At 49.7% G+C, this 15,351-nt stretch overlaps 7 protein-coding genes across 7 annotated transcripts; 5 read left to right on the forward strand and 2 right to left on the reverse strand.

The window, feature by feature from the left end:
• Window positions 1-209: 209 nt before the first annotated feature.
• N7506_001305 (Dynamin) lies at window positions 210-2,996 on the forward strand (the record flags this gene model as incomplete). The annotated part of the gene is made up of 3 exons (XM_056950601.1): window positions 210-2,060; window positions 2,120-2,516; window positions 2,848-2,996. 3 exons carry the CDS (start codon window positions 210-212, stop codon window positions 2,994-2,996), a joined length of 2,397 nt encoding a protein of 798 aa, XP_056816516.1.
• On the reverse strand, window positions 2,844-5,111 carry N7506_001306 (fungal specific transcription factor domain-containing protein; the record flags this gene model as incomplete). The annotated part of the gene is made up of 2 exons (XM_056950602.1): window positions 2,844-4,275; window positions 4,312-5,111. The coding sequence occupies 2 exons, from the start codon at window positions 5,109-5,111 to the stop codon at window positions 2,844-2,846; spliced, it is 2,232 nt and encodes a 743-aa protein (XP_056816517.1).
• Window positions 5,112-6,037: 926 nt separating this feature from the next.
• Window positions 6,038-7,778, forward strand: N7506_001307 (uncharacterized protein; the record flags this gene model as incomplete). Its single annotated transcript, XM_056950603.1, has 7 exons — window positions 6,038-6,189; window positions 6,248-6,405; window positions 6,458-6,916; window positions 6,967-7,090; window positions 7,147-7,459; window positions 7,511-7,530; window positions 7,580-7,778. 7 exons carry the CDS (start codon window positions 6,038-6,040, stop codon window positions 7,776-7,778), a joined length of 1,425 nt encoding a protein of 474 aa, XP_056816518.1.
• Window positions 7,779-7,981: 203 nt separating this feature from the next.
• N7506_001308 (sugar phosphate isomerase/epimerase family protein) lies at window positions 7,982-9,346 on the forward strand (the record flags this gene model as incomplete). Its single annotated transcript, XM_056950604.1, has 1 exon — window positions 7,982-9,346. One exon carries the CDS (start codon window positions 7,982-7,984, stop codon window positions 9,344-9,346), a length of 1,365 nt encoding a protein of 454 aa, XP_056816519.1.
• Window positions 9,347-9,756: 410 nt separating this feature from the next.
• On the forward strand, window positions 9,757-10,698 carry N7506_001309 (shikimate dehydrogenase family protein; the record flags this gene model as incomplete). The annotated part of the gene is made up of 1 exon (XM_056950605.1): window positions 9,757-10,698. One exon carries the CDS (start codon window positions 9,757-9,759, stop codon window positions 10,696-10,698), a length of 942 nt encoding a protein of 313 aa, XP_056816520.1.
• Window positions 10,699-11,095: 397 nt separating this feature from the next.
• Window positions 11,096-12,770, forward strand: N7506_001310 (Histidine phosphatase superfamily clade-2; the record flags this gene model as incomplete). Its single annotated transcript, XM_056950606.1, has 4 exons — window positions 11,096-11,690; window positions 11,746-11,875; window positions 11,923-12,185; window positions 12,244-12,770. 4 exons carry the CDS (start codon window positions 11,096-11,098, stop codon window positions 12,768-12,770), a joined length of 1,515 nt encoding a protein of 504 aa, XP_056816521.1.
• Window positions 12,771-12,949: 179 nt separating this feature from the next.
• Window positions 12,950-14,779, reverse strand: N7506_001311 (uncharacterized protein; the record flags this gene model as incomplete). The annotated part of the gene is made up of 3 exons (XM_056950607.1): window positions 12,950-13,802; window positions 13,853-14,334; window positions 14,384-14,779. 3 exons carry the CDS (start codon window positions 14,777-14,779, stop codon window positions 12,950-12,952), a joined length of 1,731 nt encoding a protein of 576 aa, XP_056816522.1.
• Window positions 14,780-15,351: the final 572 nt, after the last annotated feature.

The following is a 15,351-nucleotide window of genomic DNA, read 5'->3' on the forward strand; positions in this document are numbered from 1 at the left end:
TTGGGGGCCAGAACAGAATATGGCGCTTCACAACTTGTTGAGGATAAGGGTATATGGGGGAAATATGATATATCAATCAACAGCTCTTCAGATAATATTCTGTCTATATTCCGTAGAGGCTGTGAGCATGAGTGTTTGATGGCAAACGAAGGGGGAGGTGGTTACACCACCGCCCCCACATGCTCCTTCAACTTCACCTGCGCGCAACCATGTCAGCTGATTCAACCTCCACGGACCAGCTCCAGACCCAAAATTTACAACTCCTCGACAAAATCGATGAGCTACGTGCCATCGGAGTCGGAGGGTTAGTTGAACTCCCTCAGATTGTTGTTTGTGGAAGCCAGTTGAGCGATAAGAGCTCTGTACTCGAAAGGATTTCAAATGTGACCCTTTCAACCATAAGACATCCCTGCGACAGGCTGATCACCGAAATTGTATCTCGTCGAGCTTCTCATGAAAGGGTCAGGTTATGCATTCGCCCTGGCGACTCTAGGATCAACGGGGAAGGGCAGCGGGGACTACGACATTTCACCTCGGATGAGATCGACATAAGCTCTACCCCCTTTTCATTCAGCAGGAAGCTCAAGGAGCTTTTGGAACGCGCTAGCAGCTGCATGGGATTATCCACTACAGCTTTGCAAGTCAACGATGATGTGCTCAGGGTCGAGGTTTCCGGCCCGCAGCAGCCAGATCTAACTCTGATAGACCTTTCCGGCCTGTCTCTCTTTTCAAACACCGTTCAAAACAACGAGGAGAAGGAACTTATTGATTCAATCTTTGAGAGGTACCTCAAAAGTTCTCGGAGTTTCGTCTTGGCCGTCCTCGGTGGGAAGAATGATTGCCACGATCAGAGTATCTTGAAGATCATCAAGCGATTTGACCCAAACCAGGAAAGACATTTGCGCATCGCCGCACCGCCGTGCCCCACAGACCTCGGTTTGGGCAAACAAGATCCATATCTCCAATTCATCAAAATTGAAGATGTCAAATCGGAGTCGGGTTGGCATGTCTTACCCAATGGATCTGCCGAAAAGCAGCATACCCCTGACAACAAGCTGGAGGTCCACGAGAAAGAGCCCTTCGACCATGGAAAATGGGCATCGCTTTCTCCAGATCAAGTCGGAATCGAGACCCTGATAGTTCGCCTCAGCAGCATTTTACTTTGTCTGATGCGCCGCAATCTTCCAGATCTCATCGACGACATCCAGAACAAAATCTGGGACAATGAGCTCGAGCTTGAAAAGATGGGCGCCCCTCGAGCCACTATTCAAGAGCAACGCCAGTATCTCATTGACATCAGCAGTCAATTTGGACGTATCACAAATCAGGCTCTAAACGGTTCATACGTGCACCAATTTTTCGGTGGTTTCAGGGAAGGGACCACCACCAGGACAGGCGAATTTGAATTCCAGCGCCTGCGTGCAGTGATACAGGAGATGAATGAATCATTCGAAGAAGCTATGACCATTCGCGGTGCTCGGCGAATCGTTCAACTCACAGGCGCCACGATAGATGTGGACTCTGAAATGAAACGCCCCAATCCTTATATGCATGGGTGGACGCCTGTTTACATCACCCAAGGCGATATGGAACAAGAAATCGAAGACATGATGCATCGAAGGGGGGTAATTGAAGATACAGGTAGGGCAAACCAACTGGTTGTCGGTAGTTTGTTCCGTGATCAGTGTGAACCTTGGGAAATGATCGCTCGGGCTCACGTGCTCAATACTTGGGGTGCGGTTGAATGCTTCGTTCAACTCGTTCTTAAGCATCTGACAGATGACCATACCCGCTCCTCTCTCACTGGAAGTGTGTTCAGGTCTGAACTGGACAAGATGAAAGTGTGCCTCCTGGAAAAGCTTGGTGAACTGTGTCTGCACTACAAGAGCAGCCATCCAGTTCCTGCTGGAAGGTCATTTCTTTCCAGAATCCAGAGCTCAAGAACCAAGCGACAGGTCTCCGCTTCGAACAAAAGCACAAAATCGAACACTTCGCCCCAAAAGTCGAATGAACAGCTCAGAGCAGCGGAAATCATTGATCACATGCAGGCCTATTATAAGGTGAGTCCGGTTTTCGACTCAAGAAGATATCATTGTCTTCTCACTAATAGGCTTTATAGACTGCGATTGATACCTTTGTCGACAACGTCATCATATTGGCGGTGGAGAACTGCCTTCTCCGCAAACTGGAAGATATCTTCACAGGAAAGACTGTGATCGCCATGGACGATCATGAAATCGAGAAGGTTGCAGCTGAGCCTCCGAAAACTCGGTACAAGCGGGACCGACTGGAAGACGAGGTGTCAAGACTCCACGAAGCGATGCAGAGCTTGAAGGTCTTTGATAGGGATGATTCAATGATGCGAGCCTTTCGTGACTTGGGTAGTGTCGTCCAAATGTTCCAAGCATCGCACTTGCCAGCTGACCCAGATGCTCTTGCAGGAAAAAACAGGAACAGCCCATCTGAGCTGCACAAAGCGAAATCAAAGCGGGCTAGTAAGAGCATTGAAGTCAAAGGTAAGTTCAAATAACCCGGGGGAAGCTCATAAGGGACTCGAAACCCACACGAAGCAGAATAGTCACCCCAGCCACTTGATACGTCAACAGCTACCAATGGCAGCATGGAAAGCTCTTTTTCTCTGGCGTGCAAGCATCTGTGCCGCCGAAATGTGTCTGCAGAAGCCAGTACAGCAAAACTGAACAACCAAGTGAAGTGTCTAGCAAAGTGTAAGACTGATCATTCTGCGATCAAAGGTTATACCACTAGCTTGAGCTTCCTACATTTCATAGCCATTCATAATTCAATCAACCCAGTTATTCATGAATTAGACATCAATCAATCTGTCAGAATACACCCCCAAATCCAGGGCCGAACGTCTCTCGGAAGAATTCCGCGAAGCCCTCACCGGTCAGGCTTCCCTCTGTGGACAATGCAGCTGTCGTCAAGAAGGGGTCATAGTCGGAGATGAGAGAAGCATGCGTTTCAGCAAAGGGTGACCGCTGCGAAAATGACTCAGTTCCGCCATCAATGCGCGTGTCAGCATAACCTGTATTCGATGTGACCTGACTAGAATCGATTGGGCTTGCGAGTCCCACTGCCTTCGACCTCAAAATTACCATGAGATGCTGTCCAAGTAATGCTGCAATCCCAAATCTGTGCGAAGGAGTTGTGCCTGCCCGCTTCAACTGAATGGCAACTTGGCTGAGAAGAGCAAGCAATTCCACGTCGCTTCCCGCGCGGTGGCCATACAAAGCAGGGAATAGCTTGAGAGCTAATACGGCCGCGTAAGCAATCATGGCCCAAGTGGGAGCTAACATGCAATATAGTGGCTCCCCGATAGTATCCAAATCACGCACGGCGATCTCGCAAGCATTGATCGCGGCTTCGAAACAATCCGTTCGAATTGCATCGAGGTGCTGATCCCTGTTTATCGACCCATGGAGTGCAAATGATAACGTCCATAATTTCCCGTGCAAGTAAACATAGCGCAAGAAAATACCGGACAATCTTTCGGAGGGCGAGTTCATGAGATTGTGTGATGTGTGCGACATCCAAAGTTCGCACCATGGCCTTAAAGCTTTGTCCACCATTTCACGTACCCAGTGAGAGTCGGCATGGTGCGAAGGAGCCCGATTTCGAAGATCATTTTGGAGCGATGCCAAGATTCTTCGCAGGCTAATGAATGCACATGTGTGCTTATCCGTGGGATCTGCCAAGGGGTGTAGCCACCAACTGTCGATGCGTTTTGTCAAGTTTGTTTCCGGAAAGACTGGTGTTTTACCACACGCAGCACTATTCGCTCGTTCCCATAGAAGAATTCTCAGCCATGTTCTCTCTCGGTTTCGTGCCACGCGTCCATCGTAAGTGCAATCGTCTGAGGGGTGGGTAGAGTTCAGAGGTCCATCTTTGCCACGATAATTTTGATCAAGACCCAACTCCGCTGCTAGTCCAACAGCGTACATTGTGTATAACCATGTGCGTTCCTCTGCTAGGGTTTCTGCGGGATTGGCCGACAGTAAGGAAATATAGTAGCCCTGGACAATTTCAACGGACTTGAAACCAGAGGTATGAACGTGGCGCGATAGTTTCTCTCCGTGCAAACGTAATCTTTTGGCAAGTGATGCCGATACGTGATCGAATTGAGCAGTCAGTGCTAATATCCAAGTGAACAAAAGAGCCGATCGGGGACGGACAAAGCTCGGCGTGTGAAGCATCGGGTCTAGGATGCCATTGACTGGGTGGAGGCGGTTGAAATATCTAGACTTGATCAGCGCCCTTCAAATTTTCAAACTGTAGGACTCATTTACTCACATTGGAAAGAGAAAATTGGCCTCATCCATGGTCACCAGGCCAAGGTCCACAGGGTCGACGTCGGGGCCAATATCACGCCTAGGTAACTGTGAGGGCGTTTTGAAGTAGTTTGAGTAAGTTTCTGGGCACTCGGCATTATGTATGAGAGCATCTATTCCTGCCTCTAGTGTAGTTTTATTCAAAGTTAAGCCGAGGGACACGTAGCCAGGTCGGTGAAGGACTTCTCGGCTCAGACTTGGTCTATTCGAGGCGCTGGTCGGTCTGCTTGTCGTTGAAGGCACGTCATGAAAGCTCGACGAAGTGATGAAAGATACTGGGGTTGGCTCCAAGGGCTCGAGGGCACCTGAAGCATCTGCTAACAAGGCCAAGGGATTGCTAACGGGCTCGTGGCCGGGCTGCGAGATCGCGTTTTCCGGCCTTTGATCAACATGGACATCTTGAGCGTCCGAACCAAATTCTGGGGTATAGAATCTTTCTTCCGCGTTCTCGGAAGATTCATGCGTAGGTTCAGTTGTCCCGACCAGGTCGTTGGGGATAAAATCCAAGGTTAGCTCTTCGCTTGCGGCGAAATTGGCCATATTTTGGATAGCCTCGTCTGTACGAGAGCTTCTCGTCTTTTTCAACTCTGATTGTATTTTCCGATAGGCCTTTTCAATGCCGTGATATCGACCTGTGGCACCTCGCCTTCTCCCAAGCTTTTTCGGTTCTGGAATCTTGCACACACGGTTGGCGCGCTGACATCGTTGGCACGGCTTTGTCGTATGATCATTTTCATCTGGAGGCGACCGAATGCATTTCATCTAATATCCTTTATAAGCCAAATTTAAGTGTCGTAAGCATAAATTCGAGCTGATACCTTCAATTTCCGGCACGCTTCGCACGCGGGCGCGGTCGCAACCCGAGCCTCCTTCGAAGTGTCACTACCCCCATGACGCGAAGACATAGTGAGCCCGAGGACTCTGTCAATGATATTGAATCATCCGTGAAGGCAATAGACACCATAGAAAGTAGGAAAAAGTAAATCGCTCTAACGTTGCGGATGGAACCTTGGAAGTTTCCCGAGATCGGCTATTTTGATTATATTTGCGATTGATTCGCCCATTTTGAAAGTCGTTCGGACACCACCTGGCCACTCTAAAAAGAGAAGGAAAAAGAGAGCAACTATCATGTAAAATAGGTTGCTCCTCGGGACTGCCTGTTCCTACATATAATTTTCTCAGCGGAATCGCTGGCGAGTATTGTCACCAAATCATCCCTCAGCCCCAGGGTCGTTGTTGCCGCATAAACGCACTTCAGCTAGGTTAAGTAAGAGGTAGGCTCCGTGTACCAAAGACTTTGTAAGGATTTTTTGCGCCTTCAAGGGGGATTTTCTTGAATGTCAGCCCCTGATAAGCCCAATGACCTCCGTGGCGTACATCATGAACCCAATTCAATCACAATCTTCCGACGTCCCGGCGCCAACGAAAAGGTCCACGGCTCTATTTTCAGCCGCCTTCAGCTCCAAGGTTGCTCTGTTGAGATATTGGCGTCGAAGTTATGTTTGGAGACTGCGGTTGTGACGGGGCCCACCCGGTCCATTGATTTAAGCACCGGCGCCGAGGTGTTTTGACCACGAGATTAGCGGACCACCGATTGTTCGTATAAGAAGGTCAGTCCAATCACTCCACGGGGTTTCAAAAGAGAATTGATATAGTCTTGCACTTGATCCATTCACGTTTTCTCCACCATGGAAACAATTGACGTCGACGTTCTAGTATGCGGAGGAGGCATGTCAGGCATGGCGTGTGCCGCCTTTGCCGCGGGTTCCGATGCAAAAGTCCTTGTTGTCGAAAAGCAACCCGAGATTGGAGGCTCCTCCAATTATTCTGCTGGCATGTTGTAAGTCATATAATCGAGCTTGGTGGGAAAACAACATATTGATAACATGAACGAACAGTTGGGCTCCACAAACATATCAAAAGCTGAGAGATTGGGTTCCAGAGGGAGATCCAGAACTGCAAAAGGCATGGCTCAAGGATTACCTGCCGGCCGTTCAGTGGATGCGTGAAAACGGAGTTCCAACTGCAGACCGATTCGACGGTATCATGACTATTGGTAAGAAACACAATAGGAGATATCCCAGAGGATCGACGCTGATCAACCACAGGGATTGGATTCCCTGTGAAAATTCCACATCTTCATAGCCTTCACCGAGAGCGTATTCAGTCAAGCAAAACACGTTCGGAGATTTTCACAAACACCTCGGTGGTCAAGTTGAACCAGCAGCAGCCCGAGGTTTCGGGTTCGCGCGTCACTGGCGCTGTCATCCGTCGCAAATTTCCCGACTCCTCGGCTGTGTGCTATAATGTTAACGCTAAATTGGTAGTGTTGGCTACGGGTGGCTTCCAGGGTTCTTCAGAGCTAACAGCCAAGTACCTCGGACAAGGCGGCGACAATATCTTCGTCCGCTCGAATCCTGGTTCAGTGGGTGATGGGCTGAAATTGGCCATTGAAGCAGGCGCGGGAACCAGCAGGGGCATGAGCACTTACTATGGCCATCTCTTGGCGGCGCCACTGCGAGTTGAAGATGTCAATCCAAAGGACTACCTTCCACTAGCTCAATATCGTAAGTCGATTTCCCGATCATCCGTGCAGAAATCACTGACCAGTCCGCAGAAAGTAAGCACTGCTTGCTGCTCAACGAAGGGGGCAAACGATTTGCGGATGAAAGTATGGGTGATGAGATCGTCAACCAATATCTCGCCAAACAGGAGAAGCGTCGTGGGTTTATATTGTTCAAGTAAACCAGTCCGCATCAGTTCCCGAACGGGACAAGTCTCTGACTTCTGACCATAGTGAGAAAACGCGTGTGCAACACTGCATCACTGCGCTATTTCCCAATGCAGGTGACATCGATCGTCTTCAAAAAGCGCGCGAGCACGGTTGTAACGTTGGAAGTTCTCCGACGCTGACTGGTCTGGGTGATATTCTTCATGAATGGGGCGTAGACCGCACGCGAGCGAGACGCACCATTGAAGATTATGATCAAGTCGTGAGGCTAGGAAACAAAAGCATCACCCTCGATGCACCTATCGGTCGTGGTGGCCCCCCCACCTTTACCTCTGGTCGATGGAGAGGGGCCCTTCTATGTCATGGAGGTCCAACCATCGTAAGTTTTCTTTCTCACGTCTGCGGCCTCTCTCTTTCTGACATTCGATAGGATCACTTTCACTTACGGCGGTATCGCGATCGATCAAAAGGGACACGCTTTGACTGCTGATGGATCTAGCATTCCGGGGTTGCTTGTCGCGGGTGTCGATGCAGGGGGGTTCAGCAATGTTGGATACGCCGGTGGTCTTGCTCTCGCTTTTGTGACTGGTCTGTGGGCTGCACGAGAAGTCACGCGTCAATTGGGATTACCTGAGCCTCGCCTACCTGCTGCCGATGCTCGAGATGGAGGAGAAATGCCTTCTCGAGGTCGCCTTTGAGGCTATTGAGGGACAGCTCTCATTTCAAAACTTGGATGATTTAATTTCGTACTTGGCTAGAATTTATTTTCCAACTTTTGTTCTCATCAAAAGCCTCCGGAACCATTTACTTGAAATCATCGAAATAACATCGAAATATCTGTATTCGCCTCCGATGCTAAAGCGAGTCCTATCAAGAAATCAAGAGCAGAGTACTGGGCACCATGCTCTTTGGTGGGGCGTGGACAGTGATGTCATCTATCAAAACCCGGTCATTAAAACAACGACCCGGTCTGCGGGGGTGGGGCACTAATCTGACGACAGGAACCCCCGGCTATTTGATCATCCACGCTTCTTATAATGTCGTGACGCGACCTCAAACAGTGCACGATATCCAGAGCGCACATCAAGGCAAAGACAATATGCCACCATCCTGGCCTCCCTCAGGGGCGAACGAACTTGGTATTGCAACCTTGTCCCTCGGCAACTGGAGAGAGCACCGGCTCGCACCACGGCTGGAAGCAGCGGCTAAAGATGGCTACAAATGGATCGATCTATTCGACGAATGCTGGGCCGCATATCTCGAGGAGCATGGATTACCGGGCGATCAGCTATGGGAGCCCTCTCCTGAGAACCTGGCAGTCGCCCATAAGCTTGGCAACCTGGTGAAGTCTCTCGGCATGCGCATCGCCTGCACACAGCCGCTCCGGACGATAGAGGGAGTCAAAGATCCGGTCGAGCGACGTGCCAACTTCGATCTGGTTGCAAAACGTTTTCCATTTATGCGTGCCTTTGATACCGACCTCGTGTTTATGTGCGCCAATATTCGAACCGATAGCGGTGTCACGTCCGATCTGAAGACTGTTGCACGCGACCTTGCAGAGCTTGGTGACATGGCGGCAGAATATGCGAGAGCAGATGGTGGACCCATGCTCAGGATTGGTTATGAGGGATTGTCTTGGGCGATACGGAATACTTGGTCATCATCATGGGAGGCGGTGCGCTTCGCGAACCGTCCAAATGTTGGCTTGATTGTCGATGCTTTCAATGTGTTGGCCGTCGAGTTTGCGGACCCTTATAACCCTGACGGTCATGGTCGCATATTTTCTACACTAGAGGAATCTATTCAGATCCTCACTGACTCGATGACAGCGCTGGCTACCACCGTTCCTGGCGATCGAATCTTTTTCTTCCAGTGCGGAGACGCAGAATTGGTAAATCCAGCAAAGTTTTTGCCTCCCTCTGATCCAAACACTCCGGCTCTTCTGCCATGGTCGCGAAGTCATCGCCTCTATCCTTTAGAGGAATCACGAGGTAGTTATATGCCGGTGGAAATTGTCGGAGCTGCAGTATTGGCAACGGGTTATCAAGGCCCGGTCTCGCTTGAGGTATTCAATGCATCTTTGAACAAGCCCGGAAACGAGACTCCAAGGGAGCACTCTAAGAGAGGAATTGTCGGTCTTCAAAAGCTCATGAAAGCCGCAAATTCCTTGCCTCCCTTTTGGAAAAGCCGCGAAGATGCTCGGCAAGCCATGGCCCAAGTTATTGAGCGCCTACAGAGTCACCCTCGATCTTTTGAAAAGCTTTAGCTGTACCCATTGAATGAAGTTTGACTCTCAAAATATTCATATTTCCTTGGTATATCCTTTCGGTGATGGATGTAGTCCCGTAGCTAGTTCCAAGATTCGTCGTTCATTACGGGTCGGGAACTTCCAGGTTCATCCCGAGGTCAGTCACCGAGATTTCAGGCCTAACCTTGGAACTAGCAGGAACCTTGGAGATCCAGGAAACTTGCCTGTATTTTATTTGATGTCCAAGTGTGGCACGCACTTAAATTCAGCGACTGGGATCCAAACAAGCGGCTGGTTCCAAAGTTGACTTTTCCGAGTTCCAAGGGTACTACTGCTCGGAGTCTCTTGCCCGAAATATACTCCTACATTATAGCCAATTTTGGCAACTGAGCTCTCACAAGCCTCTACAAACCACAAATACTCACACAATGGATATTCTTCGCCATTCGTACCAATATGGTACCTCCCTTCTGGGATCCTCATCACGCTCCGTGCCCTACAACGCTTACTTGTTTGGCGGCGACATCTCCCGGTCTTTATCACCACTCCTTCATGGAATCCTCTTTCGATCAGTCGGCGCATCTTGGGAATGCCATCTTTCCCAGACGACAGAGAAGTCCAAGTTTTTGGAAACTATCACCGCAACAAACACGATTGGATCATCAATCACCATGCCCAATAAGATCACTTTCGGCCGGCTCCTGGACGACTTGACCGATGAGGCCCGAACAATTGGAGCGACTAATACAACATTTGTGCGTCTCGATGCCACTGGGAATCGCCGCTATATTGGAACAAACACAGACTGTATTGGAGTCCGGGACGCAATTCTCCAGCAACATCCGAACGCCCTCGCTTCCGCAGCGGGGAAACCTGCGATGGTAGTGGGGGGTGGCGGGGCAGCCAGAAGTGCTATCTATGCAATTGGGAAGTGGTTCTCGCCATCTGAGATTTACATTACAAATCGACTTGAATCGGAGGTTGATGATATCGTGAACCACTTTACTGCCGCAATGCCCGATGTCAAGCTGCGGTACATCCCGGATGTTGCAACCGCCCACAAACTACCAGACCCGTCGATAATCGTTGGCACAATTCCAGACTATCCACCCTCTCAGCCAGGTGAGCTTCTAAGCTGGCAGATCTGCGAGGCAATCCTGGCGAAAGCCGACCGGGGGCTGTTGGTGGATATGTGCTATATGCCAGTACCGGAGACACGACTGGTAAATGCCGCAAAAAACGCAGGATGGGAGGTGATTCTAGGTACAGAGGTCTTGGCCAGAGTCTGCGTAGCCCAGCAGATCTTGTGGTTGGAGTGCGAATCGAATGAAGAAGGGGTGAAACAAGCAGTAGCAGTGATCGCGCCCTAATGTACGTCTTCTTAGTGAATTGATTAGATGAAAAGTGACATTGTGAGCTCGGTCAAATGATTCTCACACATATTTCAAACAGGATAAACAAATGCAACCGTTAGTATATCGAAACGGGGAAGTTCAACCGGGCACCGTTGCAGCCAGGGGAAGATGAACGCCGATCGCGGCCTCTCCCAAAGTGGAACAACAATCCCCCGAAAGTTAATTAGAGCAAAATATCTTCGACAAACAAGTCAACATTCCACTCTGTCGCGAGATTTTGAGTCATTTGAATTCTTGTGCCCAGCATCAGTCGCGCCTAGGCAAATTACAGCGCCGACCGAAGGCACGCGACAGTTGAGTCTCCCGTGGAGCCAATCTAGGAGTACTCCACCAAAGACCGCACCAATCAACCATGAAGAACCTCATCGCAGCCACTCTGGTGACAGTTGCCGCTACAGCAACGGCGACTGGCACCTCTGCTCCAGCCTCGGGCCCAACCGGATCCAGCTATGCATCTGGCTTTGATATGACCAAGAGCTGGGCCAATGCCAGCCCCTATAAGGATGCCGACAGTTTCGGTGTCCCCAAGGGTGTGCCGCAAGGCTGTGAGCTTTCTCAAGTGCATGTGCTGCACCGCCATGCTCAGCGGTTCCCAACAAACTACCCGCTGGACGGCGAGGGAATGACCGACTTTGCGGCCAAATTGACCAATTACAGCAAAGCAAACCCGGACACGACCGTCTCTGTTGGTCCTCTGAAGTTCTTGAAGAACTGGGAGTATGTGTTGGGCGAGGACACTCTTATGGAGAATGGTGCCGCGACCGAGGCAACTTCTGGAGCTGAATTCTGGATCAAATATGGAAGACTTTTGTACCGCGCTGGGCGCGAAAATGTCGCTGCTTGGAGCTCGTCCCTGAACGTTTACAGCAATGGCACCGACCGCCCAAAGCCAGTATTCCGAACTACTTCCCAAGCTCGCATCTTAGAAAGTGCCCGTTGGTGGCTCAGTCAGTCTACACCTTCACCCATTTCTTCCCGGATCTCCAGTTAATTCTTTCTTAGGTGGCTTCTTTGGAAACAGTGGTGCCAACAGCTCTTACGATCAATATGATCTCGTCGTGATCCCCGAAGAAGGCGACTTCAACAACACGCTTGCGTCTTACGAGACCTGCGACGGCGATTATCTAGAAGGGTGAGTGGTCTCATGATAATATCAGAGCCCCGATTAACAAATTCTAGTGACAACGCTGCTGCTATCTTCATTCCCCGATACACTAAGAATGCTCGTGCCCGTCTTTCTACCTTCTTCCCTCCTGATTTCAATCTGACCACCATGGATGTGGTCGCTATGCAGAACCTCTGCGTGTACGAGTACACCAGTCTCGGTGGCTCGTCTTTCTGTTCTCTCTTCACCGAGCAAGAGTGGAAGGACTTCGCCTACCAGATCGACGTGCAATACTACGGAGACTATGCCTACGGCTCCCCCACTGGCCGCGCTCAAGGTATTGGCTACGTTTTGGAACTCGCCGCTCGCCTCGAGAAGAAGCTCATCACCACGAGCGATACCAGTATCAACTACACCTACACTGACAATACCGATCAATTCCCCTCTCGGACAGCCCTTCTACATGGACATGTCTCATGACGATATCATCCTGTCCGTGATCAACGCGCTTGGTCTCGAATACTTCAACTTCGGACCCAAGGGTCTACCAGTTGACATTGACCATGCGCCCGAGCGTAAATTCTCTCTCAGCCAAATGACCCCCTTCGGCGCCCGTTTCATGTCCGAAGTCTGGACTTGCCCAAGTGACACTTCTTTCGAGGCTCTGGACCCTGTTCTCTACAGCAACCCCAACCTTGAGTCCACTGCGAACACTACGGACTACATCCGATTCGTGCTTAACAACGCCCCTCTGCCATTGGATGGACTGGCTAGCTGCAAGGGTTCTAAGAATGGTTTCTGCGAGCTCGAGAAGTTCTTGCACGACGTCCCTGCCATGAAGAACAAAGCACAGTTCCAGAAGGCGTGTTTCGGTAACTACACCAAGGGAAGTCAAGTTGGAGATGGCGCTCCTGAGTCTTGAGCGAGCTAAGGATGTGGAGGATCTTGAAAGTTCCCAAAACTCTTAGTTTTGTACATATATCGCCCTGTATATAAATTTCACAGCATTTTGAGATAGAAATGTTATAGAGCCGCGCCGCCGATCTCAGAGAATAGACCCTCGAAATTGCGCCGTAAATCGACCCGCCTCCAGGGCTCCGTTCATCGAAGGCTGACTGGGCAATTCTCCCACAGGGGCTTGACAACATGTTCGAAGAAAGATTCTCGGAATGCCGTATCATTCCAGTCCAGATCTGCAGTATTGCTAAAGAATGTACCTTCAACGCAACGTGTTACCACAGTCAGGTAGTATGGGAGGACTTCGTCTCGACTTGAATCCAACCATCCGCGTGCAGCTTCATATCGAATTGCGAAAGAGTCAGTGAGCGGCACGTTCACTTCTGCGGCGTATGTGACAAAGGTTCTAGAATGCCATAGCTCGAGAAGCAGGATACCAAGCTCAAGAACTCCTCGTCGAACTTGGTAAGGCTGAGGCTCCCCTGAATCCGGGGAGAAGGCGTGACTGATGAATGGACGAATTCCTGATCCACCATCACCGGATACAATATTGATCATGTCACTGGTCAGAGGCCGGTGGAGCCACTTTGTCAAGTTCAATTGCATGACAGAAGATGCGATCCGAAATGAGAGTGCCATTCGGGGATTGAGTAGCAGCCTCATTGGGGCTGTTGGTTGCATGAGATCCTTGAGAGAGTAAACAGAGTCCTTGGGGTTTGATAGCCGTGTTGTCATATTTTCAACACCTTGGTGACACCACAGATGATTGTCCTGGCAGAGAAGAAAGCCTTTAAACTCCGTTGTTTCTGAAAGGTGCAGGCAAAGGTCTTTGACAACGCTTGGCCCAGAGATCTTCTGGTGGCCCGGGTCATTTATCGTCATTGCAGAGCTATTATAGCTCTCATTTGACATATTTCCATCATGGGACAGGCGAGGAGCATCGACCGATGGGTCGTATGAGATGCGAGATGAACGGCGGTTTGACTCAAGTCCTGTACTAATGACATGTTAGATTATAACCTCATGGCACAAATTAAATGCACCCACTGAGAAGGTGAAAGCGATGTGTCATTCTCCCACGCTTTAATTTCCATAGCCAAATGAGAAGGTTGGCCGTCCGTATGACCAACAGGATCAAAAGATAGGGTAAATGTGACAGGCTTTTTCTTCATTGCTCGATGTTTCCTGTCCAATAGGTCGGCCCTGCTTTCGAGAAAAAGATTCGCACCGTGCATTGGGTGACAACCTTTTGTATAAATGACTGCAAGCGCCGAGTACAGGCGCCAGGCGTGTCTCCGTATGGTGTCAAAAGAGGATACGTATTTTCTTCCGCTTGAGCCACTGGAATGGACAACGATCCCAGTCCGCGACGAACTGTTTTCGCGGATTCGACTCAGCATCTTGGTCGCATCATCCAGACTGTTGATCTTCTTTTGCAAGTTGTCTCGGTCAAGGGCAAATTTGATTTTCTTTGTGATTTCATATGAACCATTCCTCTTCGGATAGGCTTGCACAAGAGCACCCAGAGTCTATTGGAGCAATTAGGAATTTGGTCAAGGAGATGGCCATGCTTCGTACCTGTTTTTCTGATTTCAAACCACTGATATTATCGGCTATCCCAGATAGAATCTCCTCGCATCGCGATAGCGCAGCCTTGTAGTGGGTATACCCATCACCAAGATATTCTTCAATTCGGCTTGAAACCTCCGGATCTTCGAAAAGGGTCGACGATGCCTGCGTAAAGTCGGGAATGGACTGTACAAAATCTTGACCAAAAGTTTCCTTCAAAATTACCAGGATATCAGTCTCCAGGAAGAAATTCTGCGTCCTCAGTGACTGGATAAGTTGATCGATGTAAGGTTCTTTGTACCGAAACACCTTGTAGATCCGCTTGGAGACACGGTACTGATCTATCAATGATGTAATTAACGGCAAAGCACCCAGAACGACGCCAACAATCTCGATCCCACTCATTGTTGAAGAAGTGAAGACGGATCACAGCTGGAGCTGATGATGTGCAGTGGTGGGAGGGGTCGGCGCTTAATCCGCAAAAATAGCGCCAGGCCTGAAATTACACCAAACGAGTCCTTGTCTCTCTCAGGGAGTTGAGAAAAATCCGTGTTGTCTTCAGTCAAAAAGTATATAAAAAAATTAACTCTGTTTTCTAGCATCCGTCCACGCGTGTCGTAGGGTTTCGCCAACGGTCGCGAAATGAGATGCTTGGTGAAGGTGACGTATCCCAAGACTGGCTATTTTTTTCATTGCCTCAAGCTTTGACGGAGTCCAATGAAGCCCTATGTATATCTCACAAACATCCGTCAGGTTGCCTATACTAGTATGCCTTTTGTTAAGGGGAGGTGTTTGATTCGTTTTGACTGCATTTTATAAGCCTGCCATATATTTTGAACTGCTAGACATATGTCATGATCAGGCAAATCCTTGCAGATGCCGTGACTATCCCCTTCTCTTTCTAAAGTGGAACGCGTGCAGATGTAAGATGGTCCCAGACATCGATGCTCTGGCGAGGGTGGGGGAATGGGACGGCC

This window comes from Penicillium brevicompactum (genome assembly GCF_028827555.1).
Source record: "Penicillium brevicompactum strain IBT 35665 chromosome Unknown utg000001l_segment0_segment0, whole genome shotgun sequence".
In the NCBI taxonomy this organism is placed as follows: Eukaryota; Fungi; Ascomycota; class Eurotiomycetes; order Eurotiales; family Aspergillaceae; genus Penicillium; species Penicillium brevicompactum.